The sequence below is a fragment of the Cnephaeus nilssonii genome (assembly GCF_951640355.1).
Source record: "Cnephaeus nilssonii genome assembly, chromosome: 8".
NCBI classification, from domain to species: domain Eukaryota; kingdom Metazoa; phylum Chordata; class Mammalia; order Chiroptera; family Vespertilionidae; genus Cnephaeus; species Cnephaeus nilssonii.
In genome coordinates this window covers 23804268-23824499 of record NC_137079.1, presented here as the reverse complement: position 1 = coordinate 23824499, position 20232 = coordinate 23804268, and the positions used below count along the sequence as shown (strand labels likewise).

The following is a 20232-nucleotide window of genomic DNA, read 5'->3' as shown; positions in this document are numbered from 1 at the left end:
AAAGATAAGGAAAAAATGTAATTAGTTTCCTGAAGGTCAGCCAGCCTGCATTGAAATTTTCCGTCATCACCTTTGAACAATTCTCAAGGCAATGATTTAGTGTAAAAAAAAAAAAACACAAACCAACTACAACAACAACAACAACAAAAAAACATACTCTATAACTGATAAGGAAAATATAGACATGCAAACAATAATTTAACACAACAGCCAAAATAAAGTTGTGTCCAGAAAGAAGCTAGAGTGTTGGCGATTTGCTTCCACTATGTTTGGGCGCCTCCAATATTAACACCTTCCATATCCAAGGGAGGCTTCAACAGCAAGTTTACATAAATCCTGTAACTGCAGCAGAGCAGGGGTTATTTGTCAGGATTTAAGACATTACAAACCCAGGAAAAACGCAGATAGAAGACTGGCCAAGAAATGTAGCAGTTCGTTTCCAAAAAGAAGTAGTCTTACTACAACAAAATGGCCCAAGAAAAATGAGCGCGCGCGCGCGCGCACACACACACACACACACACACACACACACACACACACCTTTATTCCATCACTAAATTTAAATTGAGCTCTGTGTACCTACTGGTGACTCCGCTGATCAAATGAACGCCCAATTTTCAAATTCTGATAACCTGGACCAAAAGTCCCATCATCTCCCGGTCTCTTTCCAAGTGACATGAACTTCACAAGCCAAGTCCAAGCTCCATTTCTCAGAACAGTTTAAATACGAACACACCCTCGGCGCGCACCCAGCAGACTCCCCGAGGTCAGAGCCGGATCCAGAGTCGTCTGGAGAGAATCTGTGGGGGGGGGGGGGGGGGGGGACCCAGCTTGGCGCGACCTGGGGGTGGGAGCACCGCAAGCGGCTCTGTCAGACAGGAGACAGAGTAAGAGGGATCAGACAGGAGACCCCCGACCCTCGGGTCCGCGCACTGTCCACTCACAGCTGGAGCGGCTCCGCCTCCCGACCCCGAGTCCAGTCGCCAAGGCCAGGCCCCTCCACTCCCAGGCACCTCGGGGTGACTCCGAGCGTCCCCGCCCTAGGAAACGGCAACCCCAAAGGTCCCTGGGGGCGGACACCCACCTGGCCGAGCCCCGCCAACGACTGGGCCCACCAAGCCAAACAACAGCAGCCACTGGAAGCGGAGCGTCCCAAAGGGCGAGCCCGCGCGGGATCCCATCTCGGCCGATTCCGCAGGTTCCACTCAGCGCTCGGTCGCTCCTGCCTCCGTCCGCTCCATCACTCCCCAACCCCGCCGGGGCCCCAGGGCTGGCCGGGACGCGCGCGCCCGGGGACGAACACGCGCTCGCCACTGACGCAACTCAGCCCTTGTCCGAGCTCGCTCCCGACATCGCGCTCGCTACCGCTGACGTAGGGAAAAAGCGAGTCCCCGGCGAGAAAATGGAATTGCTATCTGGACGCTACGAGCCGCACTCGTCTACCCCGCCCACCCACTGTCCGCGCCCGTTTCTACTCCCAGGCCCGCCTACCGCGGGGGTCGGAGGACCCGATTGGTGGAAGCGCTCGGCGCAAAAGGAGGAGGAGCGTGAGACTCCGAAGGGGAATTGAGGAGCAGAAGCAACGCGCAGCCCCGCCCCCTGCGCAGCCTCTTCTGATTGGTTGTCAGCGGTTTGGGCGGAGCGCCGGGCTGCGCGCCCATTGGCTGCTTGGCAGGGAAGAGCGGGGCTACGGAAGAGGCCTGACCGGGCCGGGCTCGCATCCCCGCTGCCTGCCGGGGCTTGTGGTTGCGGAGACCCGGTATCCGCCGCCGGGCCCGGGAAGATGGTGCTGGGTGGTTGCCCGGTGAGTTACTTACTTCTCTGCGGCCAGGCGGCCTTGCTGCTGGGGAATCTGCTTCTGCTGCATTGTGTCTCTCGGAGCCACTCGTTCAACGCTACCGCGGAGCCCGAGCTCACGTCCGCAGGCGCCGCCCACCCGGAGGTCTCCGCCGGCGCTCCGAGCTGGGAATATGGCGACCCCACCTCTCCAGTCATCCTTTGCTCTTTCCTGTAAGCTACCCAGTCGTGGAGACAGGTGGAGATGGCGAGAGGGCAAGGAATAGATGGGGTGTTGTGTTGGGGGAGGAGGCGAAGGAAGGATGCTTTGGGGGTTTTTTTCCGGACCCTCTCCACCTGAGGACCCGATAGGCAACACGCGGGAGGTAAATATCAGGACGGGTTTCTCAGTCCTCTACCCGGTGCAGGGGGAAACCTTGGGTGTGGGTGACAGGTCCTTTGGGATCCCGAAAGAGGAGAACTGGGGAGGAGTGACATCATACAGCCTCCGGAAGAAGGGTAGGGTAGGAGGCTGTGCCTTCTCTGTCCTCCGTTTTACCCGAAAGAGATGCCTTCGTAGGGGCTGGTGCTGTGTGAGCCACAAATGAAGTAAATTACTTGCCCCTGCCTACAAGGTACTTGGGCGGGGAGGGGAGAAATATCCTTACCATTACAAAACCAAGTCATTTCTTGACATCTCTTTTTAATCAAATAAGAAAAGGCGTTTGGGAAATGCAAGGAGAACTGGGAATCCTTTGGCCTTAATCTTGCCCCCAGCGCCTTGCGGATGTTTGCCTAGAGAAGAGTTGAAGCTATGGCAGAAGTAGAATCCGTGCAGAAACAGGACCAGAAACAACCCCTGCCCCCCAATAAAAGGGGCATTTGGGTGGATGGCTGTCTGTTTGACCTGCCGTGCTTCAGTCTAATTGACACCATCTTTTGGGGGAGAGTCCGAGTGAAATTAAACCCCAGAAAACTTGAAGAAATGTCTCTTGCCTGTTTTGATTATATACATGTAAACAGCCAATTGCAAAGACCATGTGATGACCATGATCTTACTGGTGATTTATAGACCTGATGAATTCATAGAATGTGAAGACCCAGTGGATCATGTTGGAAATACAACTGCATCCCAGGAACTTGGTTATGGTTGTCTCAAGGTGGGTTTTTGTTTTGTTTTATAAGCAAACTCATCCAGAAATGTACAGGGTCTTACTGCTGGCACCCGCCTTGGCAGACCTGGGGCCTGTGGGCTGGGGGCAGCTCCTGGGTTGAGCGTCTGCCCCCTGGTGGTCAGTGCACATCATAGCGACTAGTCTTTCCACTGGTCGTTTTTGCTGTTTGGTTGATTTGCATATTAGGTTTTTCTTATATAGGATGTCTTTGTAGGAGATCATAGGATTCAAGGAGAAGCCTTTAGTAACAATGGCCTCTTTGAATGGAGAGAAACTATTTGGTTCCATTAATAAAATCTCTAAAGCTAGGTGAACATTGCCTAGTCAGATTCCCAAAAACTAGTGAAATTCATGTACGTTCTCCCCATTATGGACGCATCATTATATTTGCTGTGTAATGCAAGTCAAGACACAGTCAGGTGTAACAAAATTATGGGGAAATATTTTTTTACTTTTTTTAAAAAATTCCTTATTGTTTAAAGTATTACATAAGTCTCCTTTTTCCCCATTGACCTCTCCCCAGCCGCTCCCACCCCCCAGCAGATGCCCTCACCCCCCTACGGGAAAATATTCTTTGTACTAAATCAGACACAGAGGAATAAACATGAAACTAAAAGACAGCTTATATTGTAATAAAGCATAAATAAATATTCTCAATACAGTGAGATTTTGTCCTATTGATATTTATGGATAAAAGTTTGAGTTAGCATTGTTTAGAGATCACATGATTTTATATATTTTAATTAAAAACTGAATTGATCCTGTCAAGGCACTCAAACTATCACTTCCCCCAGAAGTCCTAGAGGACTGGCAGTGCTCAGGTACCTGATTCCCTGGAAGAGTACACGGAATAAGCATTGTTTTTCCTACTCTCTTCCCTTTGAGAAATGCTCCAACAAAAATAGTAGTGACGCACTTAATAAGGTGCCAGTAGAGAATGTACAGCTGTGCTTACTTTTCTAGAATTCAGTTACGCAAAGGGTCAGAGGTCCTGTTCTGAAATTTTTTGCTGGAATTTAAACATACTATAGATATACTACAAATACCTGTTAATCACACAGTCATGACCTAAATAAAGTCCTGAGTCAGTTGATATTCTGAGTTCTTTCCTAGTTATGTTCATTTGTAATATATATAAAACAGACCTCTAATACAAGGTCAACTTTTTATTTTATTTTTTTAAATATATTTTATTGATTTTTTATAGAGAGGAAAGGAGAGGGCTAGAGAGTTAGAAACATCGATGAGAGAGAAACATCAATCAGCTGCCTCCTGCACACCCCCTAATGGGGATGTGCCCGCAACCAAGGTACATGCCCTTGACCGGAATCGAACCTGGGACCTTTCAGTCCGCAGGCCGACGCTCTATCCACTGAGCCAAACCGGTTTTGGCTACAAGGTCAACTTTTTAAATATCCATTCCCAAATGCTCAGTAATATGCTCTTTTTTCTGTAAATAAAGGTTAAAGCATTGTGTCCATCTGTTCTAAATGGCATCTAATGAAACTGATAATACATTTTTAAACTTTATTATTAAAGAAGTCAGTCAAAAAAAAAAGGAAGAAAAAAAACGAGTTTATTTAAAGCAATGTACATTTAGGATGGACTAAATTTCTTGTTCTTTCACACAGCTTTACCCTAACTTCATTCGAATAGTTATCATCCTGAGTCAGTGTTTATTAATTGATATAAAGATGCATTTTGTGTTACTTGCTTTGGTGAGTTTTTTGGTTTCTTTCGTTTTGGTTGTTATTCCACAGTTTGGTGGTCAGGCCTACAGTGATGTGGAACACACGTCAGTCCAGTGCAGGGCCCTGGATGGAATTGAGTGTGCCAGTCCTAGGACCTTCCTACGAGAGAATAAACCTTGTATAAAGTAAGTGTTACTTTGAATGGGGTAATTGGTAGTTGGATGGAGGTAGAGCTGTTTTCCTTGTCATCTCTTGATGGGACTGTTTCTTTTACCTTAAGTGTTAAATGGGCAACAGGATTACTACTGTGCATAATCCATGGATAGGGCCAATATAGTTATAATAGAGAGGACTCTGGCCTTCAGACCAGAGGCCGTAAGTTCTAAACGTCTCTTTCACCAACTATCTACGTACCTTTGGGCACCCAGAGTCTCTATCCCCTCATCGCAAAATGAAGGAGTTGGACAGAGCATCTAGCTCCAGAATTCCCATGATAGGCAGAAATCCTGTGAAAATAGCCTTAGTATTTCAGGAATAAAGGTTTTATCATGAAAGGTATGGGCTTCTCTCACTGAAAATCAGTTTATCTTAAAAAGAATTATTCTTGTTTCTGTAAGTTCTGCTTGAAGGCACAGAATTTACTTCTACCTTTTGCTAGTGAAGAGTCTATGACTATGTTTAGTGATAATATTAGAGTAACTGCAATTGCGTGTCATCACAGCATGTAAAACAGAAGTCTTTATGAAGATGTCCCCATTTTTAGTTGCCACAAGACAGCAAAAGAAGGTACATGGAGATCAGTGTTCCATTTAAGGAAGGAAGACACTTCATTAAAGAACTACATTCAGAACTACAGCCTCAGGAAAGGAGCCTGTGCGGGGATGAGGGGGGCCCAGACTCCACTCCTACCAGGATGCCTGTGTGCTAACGTGCTTGATAATTTCCTGTCCGGTCCAACTCAACATTTGTTCTCATAGGTCCCCCATATCTTAACAATTTTGCTTTTGAGACTCTAGACCGGTGATTTTCAACCGTGTGCCACAGCACCCTGGTGTGCCACAAGAATTTTTAAAACATTCAGTACATGATTATTTAGTCAGGAGCACTGACCTCTTTTCCCTTAGATTTTGTCAAATAAAAACATGACAACGATAGACATCCAATTTGAATGAATTGAAATTATATTTATTTTTTTGTCAGATCGGTAGATTGGTATGCTGCAGAATTTTAGTAAGTAGTCTATGTGTGCCATGAGGTGGAAAAGGTTGAAAATTGCTGGTCTACGCCTACAAGAGATCTTCTTATGGGAGGGTGGGGGGGTAAGGGAGTAAGAGGCCACAGAGGGACTGGCTGCATCATCTTTTCACTTTACATTAAGTGTTTTAATTTTCATGTGGTAAACATCTTCCTTTTAATTCCTTTTGTCTAGGTATACCGGACACTACTTCATAACCACTTTACTCTACTCTTTCTTCCTGGGATGTTTTGGAGTGGATCGTTTCTGTCTGGGACACACTGGCACAGCAGTAGGGAAACTATTGACACTTGGAGGACTTGGGATTTGGTGGTTTGTTGACCTTATATTACTTATTACTGGAGGGCTGATGCCGAGTGATGGCAGCAATTGGTGCACTGTTTACTAAAAAGAGCTGCTTTCATGGCCCAGAGAGGCAAGTCTTCGGAATTCATCTCTACAGGCTCAAAACTCTTCCTTGATAGCAGACCTGACCGTTACTTGCCCTCTTTGGAGGGAATGGGATTGGTTAGGAAGATTTCTCTGGACTGTGGATTTGCAACCCAAATGTTACCTTGCTGACTAGAAATGGCAAGCAAACACTGTTGTGGGAATTAAGTTTATACCTTTTCTCATGTACAAAATATAAAAGCTAGCAACTAATGTGTAAGCTGCAGAAGGGTTTCTATACTCTTTACTTCTGTACATGGCTATCTCTTCAATCCTTTGGAGCAAGTGGACCCAACAGGATGAGCGAAGTGAGTATTGTTAGCTTTGTGCCTTTTGTGACCCTGAGTCTCATTAACAGGAGAACTGAAGCAGAACCAATGGAAAGCTTCAGCAAAAGTAGAAATGGCCGTGAATTTTAATACACACTGAAATTCTGAACTTAAACTGCAAAATAAATTTTGCCAACCTGGAACACTGTTTGGATATTCTCAGTAGGTAGAGTGAAACTCAAAATTACATTTGTTTCACTAAAAACTAGGTGATTGAAGTAAACTACCCTATTAATAAACCCTATTGTTTCACCATTATTATGCTTAAGGGGCAATATATACATGGAAAAATATATATATACATGAAAATATTTTTTTCATTCCAATTATGGTTTGAAAGCCAACAGTATAAGATCTGTCTGGGTTAGTCTATCCTCTTAGCAGAATTTTCCTGTCTAAAAAGTAGTATTTAGCCTAAAAAATGTGGCTCAGTGTGAGCATCAACCCATGAACCAGGAGGTCACGGTTTGATTCCTGGTCAGGGTACATGCCCAGGTTTCGGGCTTGATCCCCAGTATGGGCCGTGCCAAAGATAGCTGATTGATGATTCTTTATCATCATTGATGTTTCTATCTCTCCCTCTCCCTTCCTCTTTAAAATCAATAAAAAATAAAATAAAAAGTAGTATTTACCAATTTAGAGAGCCCATGTTGTAGGCTGGTAAAAAAGATTTCAAATTACTATAAAACTGGTCTTCACAATTACATAAGATAAAGTGAGAAGCATTGTGCTCTTGGAAAGAAAAACAGACTCTTAAAGGATATTATTACTGAGTACTGGGTGGATTTAGGATGTGATTTGTGGGGAGAAAGAGAAACAGTGCAATAAGCTTGGTACCAGAGTTTTCACTGTGGGTTACAGGAGTCGGCCATAGAGAAAGAGCCACAACCAAGCTTTCTCATTCCCAAATCACTGGGAATAAAGGAAATGCTTTGAATAATAAGTGGTTTTAAAAACTTAGTTCCCGTCCTTTTCAATCTAAGTTGCAAAGAACGGTTAAGTACAAAGTAAAGGGGGAATTTTATGGATAAGTCAAATTAAGATCCTGTTATTTGGAATAAGTTATAAATTCTAGAAACAATCATGGTAGAACTGCTCAAAGTTTAGTTTCATAATAATTGACTTAAAGACCAAGAATCACAGTTAACTGGCTGGTGTTGCTCAGTGGTTGAGTGTCAACCTATGAACCAGAAGGTCATGGTTCGATTCCCCGTCAGAGCATAATAAAAGAACATATTAAAAAAGAAAAAAAAAAGAATCACAATTAAAATAACTCTGATATGCTCTATCATTATAAAATGGCTTTCCTAAAAATTTCAGCTTTATTACTCCTGATTAATATGATCACCAACTGTTCTGATATTATTAAATGACTAGCGTTCCCATTGCAGGAAAAATCCTGCAATAGGGTTTCCTGTTGCACTCTACCCCGCCCTGCCTGCTCTCCTCCCTTGTCCCCCGCCCTACCTTCTCCGCCAGCCACCGTGCTTTTCTCCCTTCTCCGCCAGCCCGCCCGCTCTCCTTCCTTCGCCCCCGGCCCCGCCTGCGCTCTTCCCTTCTCCCCCGCCCTGCCTTCTCCGCCAGCCCGCCTGCTTTTCTCCCTTCTCCCCCAGGCCCCGCCTCTGCTCCTCCCTTCTCCCCCCGCCCCGCTTGCTTGCTTCTCTGCAGCTTTGCTCCCTTCTGCAGCTCTTGGCTTCTTTCTACGCTGTCTTGATATGCAAATTAGCCGCCATCTTTGTTGGGGTAATTTGCATACTCGTCCTGATTGGTTGGTGGGCGTGGCTTGGGCGTAGCAAAGGTGCGGTCAGTTTGCATATTTGTCTATTATTAGGTAGGATGGCAATTACGTAAATATTAAAACAGATTATTCTGTCTTAAAAGTTCTGGACCACACTGACCCCAACCTTGTTTACAACAGTAATAATTGGTAGATTTTTATTCATAATCTCTAAGGCAGTGTGTTTTAAATTGTGGTCATGAAGAAACTAGACCCAGAAAAATACACAAACACATAAAATTTTACATAGGTTTTAAGGGGGTCTATTGATGTAACATTTTTTTTCTAAACTCACTTCTAAGAGAAGTCCTGAAAACAAACTGAAATTTAAATCTTACCCAAAATAATATACTACCTTAGGCCACAAATTCTGCCTCATCTCACAACTTTTTTTAAAAATTTTATTAAAATTAAGTCACAAACCCCATCAAAAGCTATTTTCTTTTATTTAAAAAAAAATACATTTTGGCAGTTTTCAGACTCAAATCATTAGTGTTTGCCAGGAGGAAGAGCTTGAGTAAAAAGGTAAAGTTTTTAATTTATTGAAATATCTATTTTATAGAAGTCCTCTTGTAGTCAGAAAAGCTGTTGGAGACCGAAGTTGTTTCCACTGCTAGAGTGATAACGAGAGTCTTTAATAATCTTCTGTGACAATCCATAATTGCCAGTTTCATTTTGACTTATAACTGATATCCATCCTCTGTATCCATAAACGCTGGCCAAATGTGATGCAACCCGAAAAACTGATTGTGTAAGGGAATCGTATTAAAAATTTGATTTTCTTTGTACTCTGGATTCAGGTTGTTTCTTAATATTTGGAAGATGTGTGTGTGTGTGTGTGTGTGTGTGTGTGTGTGTGTTCCTCCGCTTCCTGACTCTAGCACTGACCAGGGACCCTCCCTGGGACTGGGGAGGGTTAACTGGATGCTGATCCTGAGTGTGAGAGAGCCAGGTGACACTCCCCCTGCTTCCCAAGAGCTGTTAAAAAAGTGCCCCACCGCTGCCTGGGCTCCCTCTGGTCCCAGCTGGACAAGAAGAGCAAGGAACACCTGGCTCCCACCATCCGGGCCCCTGTCACTCAGTTCAACAGTGCGGCCACCTGCTTCAAGGACCAGAGTGTGGCGGCCGGGGACAGAGCCAGAGTGGTGGAGAGTGTGCCATGGGAGGGCTCAGAGACACTATGCAGAGTTCTGGAAATTCCTTGTTTTTTTGGTGGACAGGGGTTCCTTCCTTCCCCAAACCAGCCAGCCCATCCCCACAAAGCCAGGCTGCTCTGGCTCCTGGGAGGGCACTCATCTGCCCAGGGACCAGGCACCACAGGGGACGCCCAGGTCCAGGTAGCCAATGGGGCTGCCCAGACTTTGCCGAAATGGCCAAACCCAGGAGGCAGGTCTGGGTGCACAGCAGGACCCCTGGGTGTGTGTCAGTTTGTGGCTATAGGGAAGTTTAACAATACTAAAGTGTCCTTCTGTCAAGGTTAAATTAGAAACTGCCTTTTTTTCAGTTGTTCCTATCTTTAAATAAAATGTTCTCAGCTTCCCAGACTTCCTGGCACCACATCCTTCTTCCACTTGCTTAGTAAAGCGTCTTAGCAGTACACCCCCAATCTAATAGTTCCCAAGTGTGTGTGTGTGTGTGTGTGTGTGTGTGTGTGTGTGCTCACATGCATATGCATACTTAAGCATTCATTTTCCTTTATAAGAAAGATCCTAAAAACCCTAGCCACCTTTGGCACATCTTCAATACAAACCAGGTAATATAACTTGGGTTTTGTTAGATAATTCATCTTTAAATCAAGGTACTTAATCAATTATTTCAGGTGTGATTGTCAGGACCAAAGTTTGACTTCCCCGACGAACCATCATGGAGAGGGAATCATTGTCCTTAACCGCTTCAATAACATCGCTTGTGGTAGTAACAGGTTGCCCATTTATGCTGACAATTACATCGTGGTCTCTCAACCCAGAGCTTGGAGGGGAGAAAAAAAAGCATGAAACTCTTAAGAGTTTTACTTATCCCAGCTAGAACTTAATGTCTATCTCTATGGTACTACTATTTTGCTGGTAGTAAACATACCAACCTGGAAACCAGAAATAGCCTCAATCCTTTCAAATATGAGGACTGTTCTAATATGCTGTGAAATCATCTTGAAGGCAACAATCCTATTTACCTTCATAAAATTAATATTCTACCACAATCAATCATGTATAAGAGGTTTACTCCTCCCATAGAGTGGATTTGGTTTGGAATAGGAATTTAGCTTTTCATTTCTATTAATCTCTGACCTCTGTTAACCTGAAGCATACTCCCATTCTTATGAGCAAACATGAAAAGCCCAGTCAATACGTTTTTCCCCAGACAGCTACACTCTGATCAGTTTGATTTTGACAGCCCACTTACCCCATCTTCAACCACAGTTTGTGGAACGAGAGAGTATGTTGAGCAATACTGTTAAAAGCTCTGTTCCCAGTAAGTCAAAAACTAATCACCCTTCCAAGTCTAAATATTTAAGGCTCTGATTCTAGACTCCTTTTCCCCAAAGTTGTGATTGTATGCAGTCTCCTACATAGTTGTTTCACATAGAATGTATATCTTAGAAACAGAAACCACCTCCAACATGCAATACATACATAGCTATGCTGTTGTCTTAAAGCCAAAAAGAAGCTGTAAGAGGGACATAAAATTAAATGACTTCAGGAGAAGCAGAAATAACAGGATTACCAAGATATGTGGAATTTATGAAAAAAATAGGAGAAATGTAAAGCAAGAGGATGTGTAGACAAGTTTGAAGGTAGTTAGAGCTACAAGCATGGAGAGCCTTTAGGACAAGGTTACTTTGGAAGGTGACTGATACAGTGCATAAAGGAAGAACACAATTCATGGTAGTTCTGTGAGTGGAAAAAAGAAACCTGCAAATTATTGCTGAGCCCAAATATGAGGCTCAGACAGGATAAATGTCCCACCGCTTGTAAAAGGCTAGGCTTTGATCCGTGGTCTTCAGACTTGAAAACCCATCTTCTTGCCACTCGATAAGTCTGCTTCTCAGAAGCAAGAAGAGCAGCCACAAAAGCAGGATAATAGAGAGGTTAACTTAGGTTCCACATCCCTGCTGTCTGACTTACTATGTAACTCTCACATTGATCTCTCTCTGCCACAGCTGTGTCCTCTGTAAAATAATGCCTATATCATAAGACTACTGCGGGCTCAAACCAAGCATGTAAAAAATATTAAATGATGCCTGACATATATTAAGTGGTTAATAAATGCCAGCTGTTATTGTCATAATTATTATTATTAGATATAAGTGGATGGAGTCAACAGATTTCTGGTTCAGCAGTGACATCAAGCAAGCAGTAATTCCCACATTTTAATGTGTATCCAAATCAAGGAGATCCTGTTTAACATGGCAGTTTCTGATTCAGTGGTAGGCCTGTCATTCTGCATTTCCCCAAAGCTCCAGCTGATGCTAATGCAGCTGGACTACAGACCACATCCTGAGTAGCAAGGCCTTGGAGAGCTGAAAGAAATAGCTTTGGCCGTGAACCAGAAGTTAAAAATAAGGATTGGGATGGCGGGGGAGGGGGGGGGGAGCAGGGGGCGGGGGGAGGGGTAGGAACTAAGAAAGTCTAGAAAAGCCTGTGACAAGCCAAGTTTAGTAACATGAGACCTAACACTTAGCTATTCAGAACAGGTAGTACCCTAGGGTTTCTTGCCTCCTACTAAAAGCGTTGCCGTAATCTAAACAGATTATTGAGCTCTTGAAAAACAAATACAGCGAGAGAGATATACTGAAGAAGCTTAAGAGGGAGACCCAGGAGAGTAATTGTTGGACAAGCCACCTCTGCTCTCAGTAGTTAGTGTAAATGTTCGAAACAACAGTCTTTGGAAAGCTACTCTAACCTTTGCTTGATTTATTTCTTTGTTTGCTTACTTGTTTATTTACTTAGTGCTGCTGTCTGATACTGTCATCCAGAGTTCAAAGACAAAAGTATTTTAAATTACCTAAAGTATGTTCCTAAACTTTTGATCCTTTGGATTCTTCTGATTCTTAATAACTAAGGTATTGAAAGGGCAGACTTGGGGATCCTAGCAAAATTAATTTAGACTTAGACTATTAACTCATATCATGCATTCTTGGCTTAAAGAGAACCATCGCCTTCCAAAAAAAGGCCCTTAGAGTACACAAGTCTAAATCAGCATCACTATCTTCATGCCATATGTAGTTTTAAATTTTCTGGTAACCACTTTTTTTTTTCCAAAAAATTTTAAACAGGTGAAACCAATTTTAGTAATATATCTCATTTAACTCACTATATCTAGACTATCATTTTAACATGTAATGTTTGAATAATTAGAATGTATTTTACACTCTGTTTTAAGTCTTTGAAATCCACTAGAAACAATGCACAACCATAATATCTTATAAATGCAATGATTACAGTACAAGGCAGTTTTTCCCTTCCCCCCCCCTGCCCCCCAAAAAAGGTGTGTTTCATGGAAAAATATTTTACATGCTTCTAGTTTCTTTATTTAAATAAATTAAAATTAAATAAAATTTAAAATTCAGTCCATCGATCATACCAGCCACATTTCAAGTGTTCAATAGCCACGTGTGGGCAGGGGCCACTGTGCTGGACAGCCTAAATCTAAATCCTACACATTTGCCACAGCACACATCTAGCGAGAACAAAGGAGGGTGGGCAAAGGCCTGGGTTTCTCTTACCTTTCAGCAGCTGTTCCCTGAATCACCTCATATACAAAAACCCCAGAACTCACAACGGGGAAATCTGGATCTTGCCTTTTCATTTCTCGAAGAAGGCTAAGGAAAGTGAGAAGATATTTCCCATAAGTTTAAGAAGCATAGCGAATTGATCTCTGGAGCCCCAGGCAAAGCCTCTGAATGAATCTCAGTAAATATTCCACCTGCTCTCTCAAGGCTCAGAGTGGCCAGAGAGGATTCCATCAAGCAGGTTGCCGGAAGCTAATTCCAGCAGGTCATAAATGCAAGAAGTTCATCAAAAGGTTGGTGGACCTTGAGCCTTCAGCAAGGGCTGGAAAATACATATTATTGCCTGTTGGAAATGGCTAAGGGCATTTCCCCAAACCTGAAAAGGATGCACAAATGATTGCTTGCTGCCAGACAGCTGAGGGCATTTCAATCTACATGTTATTGCCTCCTGCTGGCCAAACACCTGAACAGCAGTCCTACAAGCTGACAATGGATTCTGTATACTAAACCTTGCCTTTGATATGCTTTAGGACAATTTGTGTTAATAAAAAGCAAGGGGTCCAGAGAGACAGGAGGAGTTGGTTTCTTTAGCTAAGTCTCATCTGGCTCCCCAAAATTATGTTTCGTCTCTGGACTCTTGATTAATTTACCGCAGCCCTTCTCCAGATTCCTGAACCCTTCTAGATGCTGAACAAGACCCCCGGCAGCAGGTCACACTTATTCTTCCCCAAGTGTGCTCTGATTCTCTATGCCAAAGCCTAGAACCATTGGATGTTATAAAATATAGGCACGTGAAAGAAACTGAAAAGTACAGTGAGTGCTGGTGCATCAGTAGAGCCTATGGCCACAAGAGTACCCAGCTGTAATCCTAACACTTTAGTTTCCCTGACAAGACTGTCCATCTATGGCTTTTGCTTCTAAAAATGACCTAGACGGCCCTGACCGGTTTGTCTCAGTGGATAGAGCGTCAGCCTGTGGACTGAAGGGTCTCAGGTTCGATTCCGGTCAAGGGCATGTACCTTGGTTGCGGGCACATCCCCAGTGGGAGGTGTGCAGGAGGCAGCTGATCGATGTTTCTCTCTCATCGATGTTTCTAACTTTCTATCCCTCTCTGTAAAAAACAATAAAATATTTTTTTAAAATAAAATAAAAATGACCTAGACGTATTCAAACCCACACTTACTTCATAGTGAGGGGCAGCATTCGCAGACCCAAATATTTCCTTTGTGAAAGAGCCTTTCCTGGAAAGGAAAATTATAATGTGTTACCAACAACAAAACTTCTCTCCTTTCAGTGATCTTAAAAGACACCAGAGTCACAGAATATCCTTCTATCATAGCTGCCCTCTCAGGCGGTGCCTCAGAGAACCTTCGTCATTAGTACAGAGCGTCCTCCCACCCACCTCCCCACCTCTGCCCCTCAGGTTTCCTTTCCACAGTAGTTCAATCCAAATGTTTCTGGGTACAACCCATGCCTGGTTTTGTGCCTAGGCCTTATATTACTGCCCGAACCGCCATTAGAGAAACTGGGTACCAGTGACAGTATTCAGCAGAACCATCTCCACAGTAGATTGAGTGCTCCCAAAAACACACAAGGGGAAGAAAAAGTCCTCACTCCCCTTACCTTTCAACTGGCGCTCATGGAATTCCGCCAAGAACTCTCGAATTCGATCGGAGGGGATTGCAAAGGAGATTCCCGCGGTCACCTTCAGTGTATTTATGCCAATCACATCACCATCCTGGCAGGGGAGGAGATGTCATTCAGTCACCAAGTTGTGCAAACTGAACAAATAGGAGGGAGTGAAGTGAGTCACTTAGGACCAGGGTACAGAGGGGCTAGCAGAAAAGTGGGCTTCTTCAGTCCAGATCAATGGATGATACCTTAGAGGGTGACGTGTAGTAGGATAGTAGAGGGGACCTACATGTGCAAGTTCCTGTGAAGGAATTTTTAAAAAAATCTTGAGCTCATTTTTCCTTCGCCAAATTACTCTGATTTTATTTATATTTTTAACATGTCTTTATTGATTTTAGAGAGAAGGGAGAGGGGTAGAGAGATAGAAACGTCGATCAGTTGCCTCCTGCATGCTCCCTTTTGGGCTTCAAGTTCTTAACCCGAGCATGTGCCCTGACTAGGAATCCAACCAGTGACCTCTTGGTTCATGGGTTGATGATCAACCACTGAGCCACACCAGCCGGTCCCAATTACATTGATTTTTAGGGTGAACCACAGTTTGTTATTTGACCCAAAGAAGAGAACAAGGAGTATTTGCCTTTTCATTCCTTAAATGAAACTAAAAATAAACATGGCAAAAAGGCAAAAAGCTGTTAGATTTTCAGCAACACTTCAATGAAACGATCCATAAGAATTAGTAAATTGACTTTAGGAACAAAGCTCTACTAAACCAAGGCGATGAAGTGAGAAATACTTTCCTCTTCGTGCACTTCATCATCCTCTAGCCTTTGTGAGGCAATGGAAAGGATAAAACGTCATATTACTTAATTTAATACTATTAAGAGACAGATTATAACTCAGTAGGTCTGGAGTGTGGTCTGAAATTCTAGTAAACTCATTGTCCCCTGGAGAAAGAAGGCACACAAAATTGCATGCAGTGTTCTGAGTAAAAAACGCTCACTAACGTCACACACAATTCATCCTCCTACAAGTCAGTGTAATACGTAAAGATGAACCAAAATGAATCCGCTCAGAAACTCAGAGAGCGCGACCACAGGCTGCGCCAATGAGCCTGCACTCTGTTTTCACATGGATTTGAGCGACTAGAAACGCTGGCATTTCCACTAGAGAGACCGAAAGATTTTAATAATTAACTACGTGACAGAACAATGGACTCATGATGTGGCTTTTCTGTCATCTATAAGTGGGTCAAGACTAAAAACCTGGGCAGACCACATCCTGAAATTAGCATTTTGGGATGAGAGACGGTTCTTCATATGCGGCAGCAGGGAGTCTTCAACGATATGCATTACACAGTACAATTGGTCACTTGACCTAAATCTGGGTTTAGTACCTAGGACTTTTGTTAACTGTCCAATGAAAACAGAAAGCGTGTTGAAGAGATAGAACGTGTAAGCAAACCCTGGCTCTCCTGGTTGGGTGAGATCACACACCAAGATGACAAACCCATTGTAGATCTTAAGTTGTCCTAACCCAGGGGTCGGCAAACTGCGGCTCTGTTGACTAATGAGTTTGCCGACCACTGTCCTAACCATTTGCTTAAGATGCAGTCATAGAAAAGCATCGCACCACAGATCTCGACGCTAGGACTAGCCTGCACCATGCAATCTGTCAGGCCTTTACAAGGAAGAGCATGAAGCAGCAAGGAAAGTGGCCACTTACCAAGTTCACCAGAGGCCCCCCAGAATTTCCGTGCTGGAGACAGAATTTGAAAAAAAAAAATCGTCAGTACTTTTCTCCTTGTCAACTATTCATAGTTCCTAAACAGATTTACCATAAACAGCCCACTCTAGTGAGCTCCTGTTCCCCCAAGGCAGGCAAAGTTGTCCCCCCATCATCATCATCAATACTGGAGTCACTGCAGATAAAGAACAACAGCAAGAAGACCACCACTTCCTATGGCAGTGGTGGCCTCTGTGACAGACCCTAACAGGCCACCCAATATCACGGATGCCAGTTATCGTATCAAACAGGCTGAAGTCTGACAATATGGCATTCCATCCCTCTCGTAAGGATCTAACCGAACTCGGGACATCCCCGAAAGGCCAAAGGGAAAAGGCACTCTGAAGTGTTCTCCCCACTGCACCGCCAGCAAGTAGCCCATGGGCTCACAATGGCCCTCCCAAGTGACTTACATTTATTATGGCATCCGTCTGGATATAGTCCATGTCTGAATCCTCCAGCCCCAGTTCCTTGCCCCCTCGCTGTGTAGTGCTGACAATCCCTGCAGTCACTGTGTTCTGCAGAGAAAATGGGCTGCCCAAGGCCACCACAAACTCTCCGGCCCGCAGGTCAGATGACTTTCCCAGCAGCAATACAGGAAGGTCAGTCTGCACATGGGCAAGAAGGGATGGGGAAGACAATCAAGAATAGAATCAACGGGTGTTCGTGTACAGCACCTATAGGACACAGTCTTTGTCATTTGGCCTTTATAATCCAAGAATCACCCACCCAGACTCGCACGGGTTAAGATGATTGGGATCATCTCTAAAACCTAAAAGTATTGCTTTGTATAAGTTACTATAAATGAGCCAGAAGTGAAGTAACTGATGAACATAAACTGACATTAGCAATTTCCTTAGCCCAGGTCCAGCTCAAAAGTTGACCGTCAAAATTAACTGGCCACCAACAAAGCTGACCACCCAGAGCAGTTCTTCTCACATTTTAATATGCACACGAATCACCTGGGGATCTTAAGAAAACGCAGATTCTAATTCAGTAGGCCTGGCTGTGGTTTGAGATTCTGCATTTCCAAAAAATTCTTCGATGATGTCAATACTGCTGGAGTGCAGACTACACTTGGTGTAACGGGACCTCAAAGTATTCCTTAGCAGCTCTGAATTCACTGTGATCATTCATGCTACTCTAAGACTACCCTAAGAGAAGTAAGTTTCCTAGAAGCAGCATCTGTTGAAGAGGCAGTGAAGGAGAAGAAAAAAAAAAAAGACTGCTGGAGAGCTAATCAAAATTGTTAGGGATATACAGACTGGCATGGAAGAAAATAAACAGGCGGGCTAGAAGGGGTCAATGGGAGGAAAAGGGGGACATATGTAATACTTTCAACAATAACGATTTTTTAAAATTAAAAAAGAGAGAAAATAGAAGAGGGACTAAAAAAAGGAAATTAGAAAATAGCATATACTAGGTGAAAAAATGTGTTGTAGGTGGAAGGGGGTTGGAGAAGAAAACATGAGCAAATTGATGAAAACCCCCAAATACGCAGACTCTGGTTTAGACCTCACATACTCACGTTTGGCTCAATCTTAATCAGTGCAAGATCCAGTTTATGGTCAATGTCCTTGACAGTGGCTTCATACTGGACCCCACTCTGGAGCTCCGCCTGGATTCGCTGCCGGTTGGTGAGGACATGGGCATTGGTAACGATGAGCCCATCCTCAGACACTATGAACCCAGAGCCACTGGATACAGGAATATCCTTGCCGCTGAGAGGTGACCTGTCTCGGTAAGACAACAGCGCAAGCAGAGGGCAGGAGGGTCAGGGATGCACCATAGTCTGGAAACGCGGGAACCTCGCATTTACCCAGCATACCTCCAGCACAGTTTCCCCAGACCCTTTCCTTTTCCCTGTGTTTTCATTTTCTCCGGGTGTGATTGGAGTCTGCACGTTCAGTGGCCTGGTCATCTGGTGTGAATCCCACTGAGAGCTGATTCCAGCTCTCCTTTTCCAGGGACACTCCCTCTTCAGAGCCGATCAGAGCAGCAACCCTCTGCTTCAAATAGGCCCAACCTAATCACAATACCGTGGTCAAGAGTGGACCTAGTGCCAAATCTTCAGGGCCCAGGCAGGGAGGGAGCCCAGGAAGGCCGGTTCCTGTTTAGGTTCCACCATTAACTGGCCTTTAGCAGAGAATTTCCCTCCACAACAAGGAGGGGGCTGAGCAAGATCATTCAGATGCTTTCTACCTCTCGCACCTGACCTTCCATTCTGTCTGGCAGATGAGGGAGAGAGAAACCCCCGCCACCTGAGTGCGCAGGAGCACCCAGATTTGGGAGTCAGAACCCGTATCCCTTCAGGACCTTCACCAGGTTACTGGACCGCTTTGAGCCTCACGGTAGCGCGGACCAGGAGCGGAAAGTCAGCGGGGAGTGGGCGACCCCCCTCCTGCCTCCTTTACCTCCGAAATAGCTGCAAGTGAACCACAGATGGCGCCACCTTCTCCACCACCTCTGCGATGAAGTTGTAGTTGCTCCTGAGCCAGCCTGCGCTTCTGGTCCCTGTGAAGAAATGCTCCATTACTGGGCGCGATGGGACCCTCGCCTCCTGATCCTCTACGGGGTCCGATCTCAGATCTCTCCGTCTCTCCCCTGCGTCTCTCTCCACCTTTCCTCCCTCCCCTTCCTCTCTTCAGTCTCCCCCGTCCTGTATCCTGTGGCCCCACTCCCATAAGGATGAGCCTGGAGGGAACTAGGCCCATCACCGCGGTAGGGAAAAAATAATAATAATAAAAGGGAAGAGGACATTTAACAGGTGTGGGGAGGAAACTGGCGTGGGGGGGCGGGGAGCCACATGGGGACCCGTAAAGAGACACCCCAGGAGGGAAGAAAATCGGGAGCAAGAAAGTGGAATCCCTAAGGCCAGTGGAGCACGGCAGAACCCGTGGAGAGCTGCGCGATTCACATTCGCTCCTTAAGAAAGTTTCCGGGGAGCACGGGGCCCGGCACCCACCTCGATCCCTGCAGTCCCCCTTCTGCACCGGCAGCGCCGGGAGCGCACCACGGCGGCGCGCGGCGCGGTTCTCGGCCCGGAGCGCGCACAGGCTGGGGTAGGTGCGCCCGTCGCTGCCGCACACGGCCGCCCCCGTCGCCGGGCAGCCGCAGGTGCCCAGCCGGGTGCCACCCAGGCGCCGGGGGCGGAACGACGCGCTGCACTGCAGCCCCGGGGCACAGGGCCGGCCGAGCGCCCCGCCGCAGACCTCGCCCTCGGCCGCGGGGCACACGCGGCAGCAGCGGCAGCGGTCCTGCACCGGCGTGGCCCCCGAGGAGCAGGTGGGCAGCGGCGGGCAGCGCATTGGCTCGCAGACCGCGGGGCAGAACGGAGAGGGCCAGGTCCTCTGAGCCTCCACCCTGGGATCGGGCACCGGGGGCAGCAGCAGCCACAGCAGGAGGAATTGTCCCAGCCCAGCTGGTTGAAGCAAAGGTCTAACCATGCTGCTCGCTTCTTCCTCCCACTTTTCCAATGGCTTGCCCCTGGACCCGCAACCACTTTTAAATGAGCAACACTCTCCCGGCCAGGGTGCCGCCTCCACCAGTCCCTGGCAGGCCTCTCCACGTACACACCCATCCATCTTCCCACCCTGAGGGCCACGTCCACACACACACACACACACACACACACACACACACACACCGCCCCAGCAG

General features: G+C 45.6%; 3 protein-coding genes across 3 annotated transcripts in view; 1 reads left to right on the top strand and 2 right to left on the bottom strand.

Moving 5' to 3' along the window:
• Positions 1–1438, bottom strand: part of ADAM9 (ADAM metallopeptidase domain 9) — a 99047-nt gene extending 97609 nt beyond the window's left edge. Inside the window, exon 1 of the mRNA XM_079779299.1 lies at positions 1085–1438. Within this exon, the coding sequence (XP_079635425.1) occupies positions 1085–1181 (97 nt within the window). The 5' untranslated portion in view covers positions 1182–1438. The remainder of the gene's footprint in view (positions 1–1084) is intronic.
• Positions 1439–1689: 251 nt separating this feature from the next.
• Positions 1690–7335, top strand: TM2D2 (TM2 domain containing 2). The gene is made up of 4 exons (XM_079778968.1): positions 1690–2010; positions 2849–2936; positions 4712–4827; positions 6072–7335. The coding sequence occupies exons 1-4, from the start codon at positions 1784–1786 to the stop codon at positions 6283–6285; spliced, it is 645 nt and encodes a 214-aa protein (XP_079635094.1). The 5' UTR covers positions 1690–1783; the 3' UTR covers positions 6286–7335.
• On the bottom strand, positions 7200–20042 carry HTRA4 (HtrA serine peptidase 4). Its single transcript, XM_079778966.1, has 9 exons — positions 19541–20042; positions 18990–19089; positions 18104–18308; positions 16989–17183; positions 16516–16548; positions 14785–14899; positions 14345–14402; positions 13156–13251; positions 7200–10400 (listed from the first exon to the last, which is right to left on the bottom strand). The coding sequence occupies exons 1-9, from the start codon at positions 20019–20021 to the stop codon at positions 10235–10237; spliced, it is 1449 nt and encodes a 482-aa protein (XP_079635092.1). The 5' UTR covers positions 20022–20042; the 3' UTR covers positions 7200–10234.
• Between the last annotated feature and the right edge of the window lie 190 nt (positions 20043–20232).